General features: G+C 37.9%; 1 protein-coding gene across 7 annotated transcripts in view; it reads right to left on the bottom strand.

Moving 5' to 3' along the window:
* The window catches only part of PLCB4 (phospholipase C beta 4), a 241,677-nt gene that overhangs the window by 69,973 nt on the left and 159,611 nt on the right, over positions 1 to 12,093 (bottom strand). For all 7 annotated transcript variants that reach the window (XM_048938282.1, XM_048938281.1, XM_048938284.1 and 4 more), the window contains 2 exons: positions 4,092 to 4,171; positions 3,515 to 3,568 (listed from right to left, as the gene is read on the bottom strand). In XM_048938282.1, coding sequence (XP_048794239.1) covers positions 3,515 to 3,568; positions 4,092 to 4,171 — 134 coding nt within the window. The remainder of the gene's footprint in view (positions 1 to 3,514; positions 3,569 to 4,091; positions 4,172 to 12,093) is intronic.

The following is a 12,093-nucleotide window of genomic DNA, read 5'->3' as shown; positions in this document are numbered from 1 at the left end:
TCTGAAAGCTCAGTCATTTCACTGGAATTACGAATGTCTCAGTTTTAGGAATACTCTGCAATTAAACAGATTTCCACCAAACCAGTTAACATTCAATTCCATAAATCAGGAATGATTTCACCATGCATGAGACTGACAAAGTGGTTTCATTTGCAAGAAAAAAAATCCAAGTCTAACTATTCGATAAGATTAGAACATTTGGTCTCTTTCTGCTCCCACTTGAGACAAATTTGAATAATCTCCATCTCTGCAAAAAAATAGATCTACACTTGCTCCCCCTTACAAGGGACTAAGTCTAAGCTTCCCAAATTCCTGATTTTGATATCTCAGTCTGAAGGGGAAAACTCAGTCTGTAACTGGGATCTAATTCTAATGCTATGACAATGTGTACAGTGGGAAAGACCCTACAGTTGCCTACTGAGAATATGTTGCCCTTTATCATCAAGACAATCATTTATGGAGGCTTTTTATTAGACTCATGCAAAGTAAATAACTTCACAAGGAAAGAGATGTGAAACAGTTGCTGTTATTTTTTGTCATTGTAATTAATCCAGTTATTCTATTCTTCAAAATGCTCTGAGGCTCCTGTGTCAATATCTTCATACTAACACTCTTTAATATCTTTATTGATGATCTGGACAAGGGCATTGAGTGTACCCTCTGTAAGTCTGCACATGACACCAAGCTGGGACTAAGTGTCGATCTTCCTGGGGAAAGGAATCTGGACAGGCTGGATCACTAGGCTAAGACCAATGGGATGAAGCTTCACAAAACCAAATGCTGGGTCCTGCTCTTTGGTCACAACTATCCCATGCAACACTGTGGGCTTGGGGCAGTGTGGCTGGAAGACTGTGTGAAAGAAATGGACCTGAGGGTGTTGGTTGATGCTCAGCTGAAGATGAGCCAGCAGTGTGTCCAGGTAGCCAAGAAGGCCAATGACATCCTGGCTTGTATAAGAAAAAGTTTTTTTTTTACTTTGTTCTTACAACAGTTAGATTTCTGTATTCCTGTTTAGGCACATAAATCACAGAATCATAGGATTTGAAAGGGACTTCATCACCTATTCCAACCCAACTGCTAAAGCAGGTTCCAAGCAAAGGATCAAGAGAGCGAGTAGGATAAATAATAGGATAAATAAATATTTGACTTTCAAAGCTGGTAAGTACTAAGATGTTTTCACTAAACTACAGACTGAGTTTAACTTTAGGCACTTATTTCTTAAACAAACAAATAAACAAACTCAGGCAGCTATTTTTCTACTGATTTGAAGACACAGAATAATGTCAGTTCTATATTTTATGATCTGTCTCTCGCCTGGTAAAATTTCTATGCTTGTTCTTGTGAATTGGGTCCCAATAATAAAAATCATCAATATTGTTATAAGTAACTAATCAGAAAACAAGAGGCAAGATTCCCTAGCTATAGAAAACTTATTTTTTATTTCATACTCTTTTTTTTTATTTCAAAGATGACAGGAAACATAATTTGTAATGAGAGCAGCAGTCTAGAAACAAGTACATGAATCACGTAAGTCTTTCAAAGTACAGTATGACACTTTCATTTTGCTAAGGATATTGTAAATAAATCTACTTTTTTTTCTACCTGTGGAGACTTCATCCTAACAGATTTATATCCATCTTGTTGCACATCTTGGAAAAAAATGGAGTCATTTCCAATTCAAGTAAATTACTGGTTGACAGATACCTACACATGTTAACTCCTCACATTCCACTAAGTATGAGTACATAATTGTATTTATTTTTGGCAACATGTGAATGTTTCCTCATTTTTTAAAATACTTCTCAAATCTAGGACTGAGGGGTACAAATCTATCTTGCATGTTGATGGATTCAATGACTTTATTACTTTGAACATTTACCACTTTCAAATAGTTGCAAATATCAAGCCAACACAAAGACAGTTTAGAAGTATCACTTTTTCTGGCTTCACTGAATTTATCAAGTTCAAGAGGGCAGATTTAGGTTATATATAAGGAAAAAATCTTTTTTCAGTGAGGGTGGTGAAGCACTGGAACAGGCTGCCTAGTGATGGGGTTAAGTTCTTCAGAAATTCACACTGCAAACCACTTCTGCAAGGAGTTAAGCTGCTAGAGACCAATTTGTGTCAACCTGGCACTCTTGAAACTTAAAACACTTTTAAGAAAAATTATTCAACTTTAAAAGACCATTTAAGTACTCCAAAATCCAAACTATAAGTCTAGCAGGAAAATTTAATACATTGGATCCAGTGGACTGGACTCTCTTTAGCAGTATGTGGCCTTGTATGCAAAATCAAGTTGGTTTGCAAACCAACAAACTTATGTCTCCCTAAATGCAAGGTAAAATATTTCAAGGTAGAAGTTCCATATAAACTAGCACACTATTAATCAATTCTGGAAAATAAAGCTCTGTGTTCAAACATAAAGTTGAAATCTTGAAAATGAATTTGTTCTCCTAGTACTTTTCCCTTATTCTTACCCTTCAGATGATACTCCTCTTGGGACCTCTGCACAGGAGGTACCTCATGGCAATTCAGCTGAAGTATGAAGAATAAACTGGAAGCTGGCAATGTGAAAGCTCAAAAATGAATTCACTGAAGCAGCCTTAATACTGTCCAAGTGTCACTTTAATCATGAAACTAAGAAACCTGGAGGGCAGCATGGCAGACACTTTTCTTTTTTGCATATTATGTAGACACAGTCCAATTTTTCTCCCTTGACTAAAAAAATCATGTGAGGCTTAACTTACAGAGTCCTTAGTGTTCCTTTCTATGGGTTCCTCCTTAGGAAAAAACAGCATGTCTCAAAAGTAAGATTTTCACATTTTGGAGGAGGAGGAAAGAAGCTCAAAGTATGTGCAAGAACATCTAGGGCAGGGAGAATTATCCGCCTAGCCAGAGAGGACTGAAAATCAGTAATGCTAAATAGTTAATAGCTGTACAAAAGAAAAAAACAAACCTCTGTTCTACCTTTTCTGTCACTGACAACAATCAATCTAGTGATTCTTTCACCATGTGGAGAAAACCAAATATTATCCTGGGGTTTCCTATAAAAGCAGAAGTAATTCCGACAGAGCTGTATCTGTCTCTTTTACAACGAACTACATTTTACAAGGTACATCTCTGACCTCCAATTAATTGGCCTGCAAGTTTATATAGTTCTCTTTCTAAGTATTTTATGAAAAACCTAATCCAGAGTTTGAGGAGTTTTGAAGATGAGAAAACTGATGTTCTTAGCTCTAAGTGACTTAGAAAACAATTAGAAGCACTCATGTCTTTTTCAGAATGGACTAAGAGAAAAATTATTAGGTTGATAAGAAGTCCTCCCTAGGTTACCAAAGCGGTATGGAACTCAGGTCAGTATGCCTAGTTCTATGCTTGTTTTTACACAGGTATTAGGAGGTGACAAAATTGTCTTGTATTTAATTACTAAGCCATAGACCTTTTGTGAAACTGTGCATTGTGAAATTGTGAAAATCAGAACTTGACAGAATCTTGAGTGCCCAATTTTGCTTACCTCCGAACTGGAATTTTCCCATTTGTATTTGTTAGAAAGGCCAGCTTCATCCAGCTGAAATTAAGAAATAAGTATTTTTAAAATATTATTTGTTAAAATTGGGACAGTTACATTCAGCTTAAGATTACTGACATCCCTTTGAAATGACTATAAATAGGTAATTGTTTCATACTAAAAATATTCATCTGTAGACTTCTAGTGTTTAAAGGCAGACCAGTGCTTTAACTGTAAAAGTAGAAAGCAGCCCAAAAGAACCAGGACATCAATTAACAGGATCAGTTTGAAAAGAAGAAAGATTCATGGGACTCTGTTTCCATATACATCAGTGTAGCAACAACACAGACAATAATTGCAACATTCAATAACAATAAATCAAATGAATAGTTAGAATTTCTCTTGGGCAGATACCTAATATAGACTTGAGATCTCTTCTGATCACAATGAAAGGTTGCAATGAAACACTAAACTAATTTTCTTCATTACACATCATTATAAAAATATATGGAAAAAAAAAAAAAAGGAAATTAAGGAAATTACAGGGCTAGAAAAATCAAGGGGAGAAAAGAAGGTAACTTACTGTTTCTTGAGACATGTCATTGGACTGACATTGTTAGCTCTGAAGTTATGTATGATGGATCCCAGTCCTTCTACCCATTGCTGAGAAACACAAAATACAGAAGCAATAAATTAGGAAAATTGAAGAGGGAAGAAAACTTGGTGGAAGGCTCTTCTTCCTTGCAGCTACAGATGATGCTAATTTTCTGAATTAAGGAAAAGAACTCCTTCAGTAAACAAAGCAACTGTGCTTTTCATTCTTCCAAGTACCACATGCAGCATCTGCAATGCTATTAAGACAGTTTACTGTCTGCAAAGGGAAACAGTCCACTGATTGATTTATTAAGCTTTCTATTTATAGCCCATATAAATATATGCCTCCTTTTCTGTCACTGCTGACAATATTAGCAATTAATAAGCAACGTTATATGATATGTGATGACATATTTAATTGGTCCAATGTTAGGAAAGGTATGAAACAAAATATTAATAAGCCACAGCAAACCACGGGGAGGTAAAAAATTTCTCTCCAATGCTGACCTCATCTAACATCCTGTTACATATTCAGTCCTGCTTTCTTTCTGGCTTTCATCCTTAAAAAGGAGAACATTCCTGCAATCATCAGTCCAACTTTCAGCCAACAACAGTATTACAGTACTTACGTAACCCCTTTTTATGGATCTACTTTTCTACTATAGCTCATACCTAGACTTTGCTCATACCTAGACTGTATAGAAGAAGCTGAAGGATTAGACCTTAACAGGAACTCACATTGATTTTAGTGAGAATGCTGGCAGAATAAAGCTATCAGAAAAAAAAATAAATGACAGCATTAAAGGCCAAGTTCAATCTCAATTATGCCACTGTAATACTAGGATTACTCAACAGATAATTTGTGGTGGTGGAACTGAGATGGGATTTGGTCCACTGCTTAATATCAACCTAATGAATAAAGCTTCCTGCATCTGGCCAAATTCTGTGCTTGCTGCTCGAACTGATTTGGGCAGAAACCAGAATTTTATACTTACAAATAGACACAGAAGAATATATTTTTATTTTCATGAATAAACGCTGCAAATATGCAAAGCAGATGAAAAAAAAACAAACCACTTATATGGGAGAAATACTAATATTTTAGATATATTTTAGGAAGCACTGCATAAAATATGTATACAAATAGATTAAGCATGTATCCAAGAATAATTTGAAAATAAAAGTCTGACTTGAGAGAAAAGTATGGCATTTGGGGCTTTCCCAGATGTGTTTTAAAGCTTCTAAAGATGACCAGAGGACTGGAGCACCTCTCGTATGAAGAAAGGTTGAGGAAACAGGGCTTGTTTAGGTTGGAGAAGAGAAGGCTCCAGGGAGACCTTATTGTGGCCTTCCAGTACTTGAAGGGAGCTTATAAACAGGAGGGAGAATGGCTATTCACAAGGGTGGATTGTGATAGGGCAAGGGGGAATGATTTTAAACTAAGACAGGGGTGATTTAGATTAGATGTTAGGAGTAAGTTTTTCACTCAGAGGGTGGTGATGCACTGGAACAGGTTGCCCAAGGAGGTTGTGGATGCCCCATCCCTGGAGGCATTCAAGGCCAGGCTGGATGTGGCTCTGGGCAGCCTGGTCTGGTGGTTGGTGACCCTGCCTGTGGCAGGGGGGTTGAAACTAGATGATCTTTGAGGTCCTTTTCAACCCAGGCCATTCTATGATTCTGTGTTTAAAGCATTCATCTTGTTATAATGCACAGAATTATTTACCTTTGATTTTGTTATCAGATCTGAAATACATGAGATACTGCCTAAAGATGGGCATCCTAGAATGAGAGAGCATTATACAACCAAGAAGCCAGTCCAGTAGGCAGAAAACCAGGTAGTGAGGTAATGCAAGTGTAGAACCCCATCAGTTAAACATCTCTCTAAGCACTGCTCTTTTCCTGTAACATTTGCTCTGCCTTTGCTGTCTCACTGTGTCCTAATAGTCTAACCTATCCTTCACTTTAAAGCTCAGCAAGTCTCAGACAGGGAAAAAGACCATATCCTCACAGTGCTTAGATGTGTAGGAGACGGTGTCACCTCTACAGCAGATTGCAAACCTATGCTTGGAAACAAACAATCAGATTACTCTCCCATTTCTCTTTTCCCAGCTTCAAGACTAAGAGGACTTAATAGTCATAATATGGATATGCTGTCTAAGGTCATAAAGAAAGTAAGGTTCATGAGAAGACAGAGTATTTTTTTAAAAACTGATACAATTGAAAGCTGTTGACAGACTTAGGAAACACTTCTCTTCTTCTACAAACGCTCCCTCACCTAAGTCAATACAGGAAGACTGTGATAATTTTAGGATAAATGCCTGTTTCATTCTGATTGCTTGTATACTGAAAATTTGACTCTGCTTTATCAATTATTTTATTTAACAAATTAGAATAAAATGTCACATAACTGCTACATTGCCATTTTCATGGCTGTATAAAACGTCTTCCTCGTATGATCTGGATTATTCTCACTAGTCCCCTTACAAGGAATTCAACCTTTTAACATTGACACAAAAAATAAAATGGTGTGTGCACAACAAGCAAACAAAGAAAAAAAAAGTCTTCAAGATTTACTTAAGCAAATTGCATGTTGTGAATAAGTTTGTCTTTCAAAAAGACATATATATCTGCTAAAAAATTGTCATCAGTGCAGTACTGGTAATGTCACCGTTTCAACAGGAAATAAGCACATACAGATCCACTCTGATTTGAAGGCAACAGACCGCAACTATACCAGATGTAACATTTACATTCAGCAGTAAGGTTACCCTGCACTCAATAATGTTACTTCTACACGTGAAGAAGAGTTGCAAAAAAAAAAAAAAAAAAAAAAAAGGAACATTGACAGAAAAAAAATATAGATACAGTGAGAAATCAATGCAGTACCCACTTAGTAAATAATTTCTCTGCAGGAATTATCCCAATGGTTCCCACTTTGAAGATACTCTATAATCTTTATTCAGTGATAAGGCCTTTCCTGCCAATTTAGGAACTGCCCTCATGTACACTGAAAAGACACAGAACTGCAGCCAAATGCTGATAAAACACAGAAGCATCACTTCTCTGCTGGCAACAAGCAAAAGAGTAACTCTACCCATCTATGAATCATCTTTACATTAGTATGTGCCCTGGGCAGGATATGGCAGCTTCAGAGCCACATTTTCCTATCTGTGCCATAATGCACAGCTGCATGACGATGTAGCATCTGGGTGCCTGTACTTCAGTTCAGGGCTAAAGCAGTTTCTGGAGCATTTGTTTCATCTGATATTTCCCACAGCTACCAGCTGGCCTCAAAACTGGGAATAAGAGAGCTTAGGGGGGAAAAAAAAAAGTGTCTGGATTTTGAACTCGTTATATAGAAGTGAAACAATATAAGATTAAAAAAAACCCTCATCCACAGATTGATATATAGGTTCAGAGCAATATACTTAAACTCTCTGTCAACTGTTCAATATGAAACATTCTTCTGAATGAGAATAGTTTCCGAATATCTATCTTCATAATCACTTTTAAGGTACCCTGATCCACTATAGAAGTATTGGTAAAATATCAAAAACCTGATTACTGTGACAGACATCAAGCTGGCAAAGTATTGTTTCCTGTCAGCATAACATTGCCAGATTAAACATACATTTGTTTGCTGACCTTGCAGAAGAGATGAAAGAAGAGTTCAGATTTTTGCCTGCTAATATACTTAGAAGAACATAGCAGCATCCTTGCTTTTGTGCTAAGACAGTTCTGCTAATTTTACAGATTACATTAAAATACTCGTAAACCTATGCAAATACACAAATGTACAACTATCCTCCTTTGTGCTCAGCATCTCAGCATCTCCAAAGCAATATCTCTCCAATGAAGGAAAATTCTATAAAGATGAAGGTCTTAAAGGAGGGAGGTACAAAACACTTCAGTTGGGCTTCACATAAAGTGGAGCTACAAAATATTTTTGATAGAAATACAGGCTATATTTGGTTCTCATTTATATCAGTGCTAAATATTTTCAGATTTTCAACACATGGCTCAGTCCCTTTAATTTGTCAATATTACTCCTGAACAGTTCTCTATATGCCAAAAATTACTCTGTATGCATATAGAAGAAGAATCTGAGCTCTGCTATCTAATCTCAGAGAAAGATTAATCTTGAAAAGAAATAAAAACGAAGACAAAGATATCTTACACACAGACATTCAGGCTGACACAAAAGGCCAGAATGAAAGTATGCTACAGGCTGTGATAAGCAGTCTGTCTTGTTTTTCTCTAGCCTGATCCAACATTGTCAGATATCTCTTTAATGAGAAGATTCATGAAAAATTTATTGAAGATGCACTCTCCCATATTTTGCTGTAGTACTCAAATGCTTTTCAGGCACTTAGTAACCTTGAATTAGCTGAGGTTCATTGACGAAACACTGGCAGCAGGAGCAGGGTGCACAGATAAATTTGACCTCTCAGCTCTCTTTTAGCCATCAACCTTAAATTAGGAGTGTTAAAAGGGACGTAAGTTCTGAAGGGCTAAAAACCCCTGTAATCTACAGATCAGGCAATTCCAGATAAGGCCATCTGTGACTTATTTATAGGCATTATCCAGACCTCTTGAGGTTATTTGATCTTTGCTTTTTCCTTGCAATTTCTCCACAGTTTCAGTCAGCTTGATTCAAGCAGTGGGAAAGCCAGGGAGGATAGGTGGCATTCTCTTTTATTTCATATCCAATGCTTGTGTCTGACTATCAGCATAAAGGGCTTAAGAGCCTGATGTTTCCAGAAACCCATGGAGAATACAATTGTGACTCTCAGTTCTCATCTAGAAACAAGTGGCTGGCTGGGATTCCTGATATTTTGCCCTTATCATCGATGTTTTGACCAGTAGATGTCCCCCTTCTCTCAACTCACATATCATAATTTATGTTCTGTGAAAATTACCGTACCTTTAAAGAATGAGGCAGGGAAAGTCAGGACACTAGACTAGCGACAGTGAAAAGCCATCCCCTACCTGACCCCTACCCCTACCTGAACACAGATTTACCTGATATTGCACAAAAATTCTGTAATAAAAATAACAGGGCCTCTTCCTACTTCAGGTATTCCATCTGGAAAGCAGAGGTTTACACACGCTGTGACGTGAGTTGCCTGATGTGTATAGTTCACTTCCACCCTTCAACAAAGCTCTGCATCCTGGAATCACTTCTGCAGCATTAGAGGGGTCTATTCTAAAAGCGTCTGGAAAACTTACTTTGTCTGTTTCTGTACTCAAGTCCAGACAAACGCAGATATGCATGGCTATGAAGCACCAGGGCTGGAGTTTTCAAATTATATGATTTGGGCAAACAACTAATAACTTGCTTCACAGAAAAAAAAAAGAAAAGAAAAGAAAAATATCAGGTTCAACTGAAACAGAATGTTTTTTTCCTTATCATAACCATGGTGGTCCATTTAACCATTTTAAACAAACCGAAATCAATTTTAAAACGAAAAATACCATTCCAACTGAAAAACTGAGAAAGAAACATTTCTCCCTTTTATATTCACTGTCTACTATCACACTGGAGCAGCTTTTGGAGTATCGATGAAAGCTGACTGCAATCAGACAGACTACATCGTATTTTGTGGCTTTTTTTTTTTTTTAAGAGTTGAAATAAAAAACAATTTATCAGCTTAAAACACCAATAAAAGTTAAGAAGATAGAATGTAAATACCAGAGTTGAAGCTTGGAGACAAGTGGAGAGATAACAAAAACACACATTCTGTTGGAACAGTAACACTTGAAGCTCACTGAAGACTGAGAATCATAGAATTGTTTGATTTGGAAGGGATCTTTAGACGTCATCTAGTCCCACTCCCCTAAATTGGTCAGGGACACCTATGGCTGGATCAGGTCACTCAGAGCCTGGTCCAGTCTGATTTTGGATGCCTCCAAGGACAGGGCACACAGGATCTCTGCGGGCAAGCTGTCCCAGTGGCTCACTACCCCCATTGTAGAAAACTCTTCTTATATCTCCATTATCCAATCAGAATCTTTTCTCTGATAGTATGAAATCATTTCCCTTTCTCCTATCACAACAGCCCCTGCTAAAGAGTCTGTCCTCTTCTTTCTCAGAAGCTCTCTTTAGATACTGAAAGGCTGCTCTTAGGTCTCCCCAGAGCCTTCTCTTCTCCAGGCTGAACGGTTCCATCTCTCTCAGCCTGTCCTTGTAAGGGAGGTGTTCCATCCCTTGGATCATTTTTTGGCCCTCCTCTGGACACACTTCAACATGTCTATGTATCTGGTGTGCTCAGGACTCCACATCTGGACCCAGTATTTCAGGTGAGGTCTCACAGCACAGCGCAGGGGGGCAGGATCATCTCCCTCAACCTGTTGGCCTGGGTGCAGCCCAGGACTTTCTGGACTGAGAGCCCCGTCCTTGGACGTGTTTAAGGCCAGGTTGGACGGGGTCCTGGGCAACCTGATCTGAATATGTATGTTGGTGGCCCTGCTAGACAGGGGGGTTGGAACTACATGATCCTTGGGGTCCCTTCCAACCCGGGTGATTCTGTGATTCTGTGATTCTGTGAGAGGGTACACTGCTGGCTTACATTCAGCTTGCCCTTCACCAGTACCACTATAAGCCCAATCGATTCCCATATGCCCACATCTTCAGTAAACTGCTGCTTTAGATGCAACTTAGAAAAGGTTTACATTGGTTTTGCCTTGATTTACCTTGCTGTCTCACTTGTGTCTCAAATGTATTAGATTGGGAGGATGACTACTGCTGACAAGCCATGGATTTATAGTTCGTGACGGTAAAACTCCCAAATGTAATACTCTTACACCAACGAGCCTGTCAAAACCTACCCAAAGGAGACTGTAGCATCTGATACTTTTTGATAAGCATATTGCTGGTTAATGAAGCAGTTTTAGACAGTCTTAGACAGCATTATCAGCTCATTTGTTGTGACAGTCTTTGTAGGTCAACATACTCCTCACAAACCAGTCAGTCTAATTCAGTCTACTGATATTAAAGAGGGCTAACAAACTTAACTGCACCTTTATTTTATTTTATTTTTTCCTTCTCAGAGAAAATCAGAGACGTTTTTGAGGTAAGCATAAAAGTGAGTGAATGCTGCCAGCATCTTCTTTACTTTGCTTCTTAAATGTTTGCAAATCATAACTGTGGCATGTTATTTCCCTGGGAGCCTGCTGAAAATACACCCAGTAAAATCAGTGCAGTGTGTCTATGCAAGTTATACAAGTATATCTCCTTTCACAAAGTTTACTCAGAACTCCTGATGTTAAAGATATATGAAACCAAGCAATGAAAAAGTGACTGGGTCTGCCAAGGGATTTAATGATGCTGTGTTCAGCAGATGCTCAATTCTGAAGGAGGGGATTTAGCAGGTGTATACTACTCATCATTATTCTCATCAGTATATATCTCAGTGGCAAAACTACGTATGATACACTGTTAAGTATAGACAATAAGGAGAAAAAAGCAAAAAATGTGAATTCTTGAAATCCTTTGAATGTCTGGATCTAAGTATTCATACAGGACTCTGTACAGTACCAGTAGTCAAGATCAAGTTTCTCAGAGCAGTTTTGAGCAGATAGATTAAGTTCCAGGCCTTGGTGGAGCCCCAGAACTTACACTGTGAATTGCAACTTCTAACTCTGAGGAACAATGCCATGTAAAAAAGCACCACTGTTTTCTTAAGATTGTTCCACGTAAAAGGAAAACAGAAAAAAACCTGGGTACACTGAAATCCTCTCAACAGTACAGAATTTTCTTTCCTGTCTTTGTTTTTTCAAATAATGTAAACTCCATGATACAATTAGATAATTGCTGAATAAAATTTTGGAAGGCTGAGCTCAACTTACTGTGGAAATGAAAGTAATTGCACTTCTCTTTAGTATCACTATGTGTTACAAGTTCACAGCATAATCTCCACATAGTCTACTGTGCAAGCCCCACACAAAGATGCTTAACATTTAGGGGGAACACTGTGTCTTGTATGTCTCTC

The sequence above is a fragment of the Lagopus muta genome, chromosome 2, assembly GCF_023343835.1.
Source record: "Lagopus muta isolate bLagMut1 chromosome 2, bLagMut1 primary, whole genome shotgun sequence".
Taxonomy (NCBI): domain Eukaryota; kingdom Metazoa; phylum Chordata; class Aves; order Galliformes; family Phasianidae; genus Lagopus; species Lagopus muta.
Note: the sequence above shows the minus strand (reverse complement) of the source record. Positions and strands in the feature narration are given on the sequence as shown.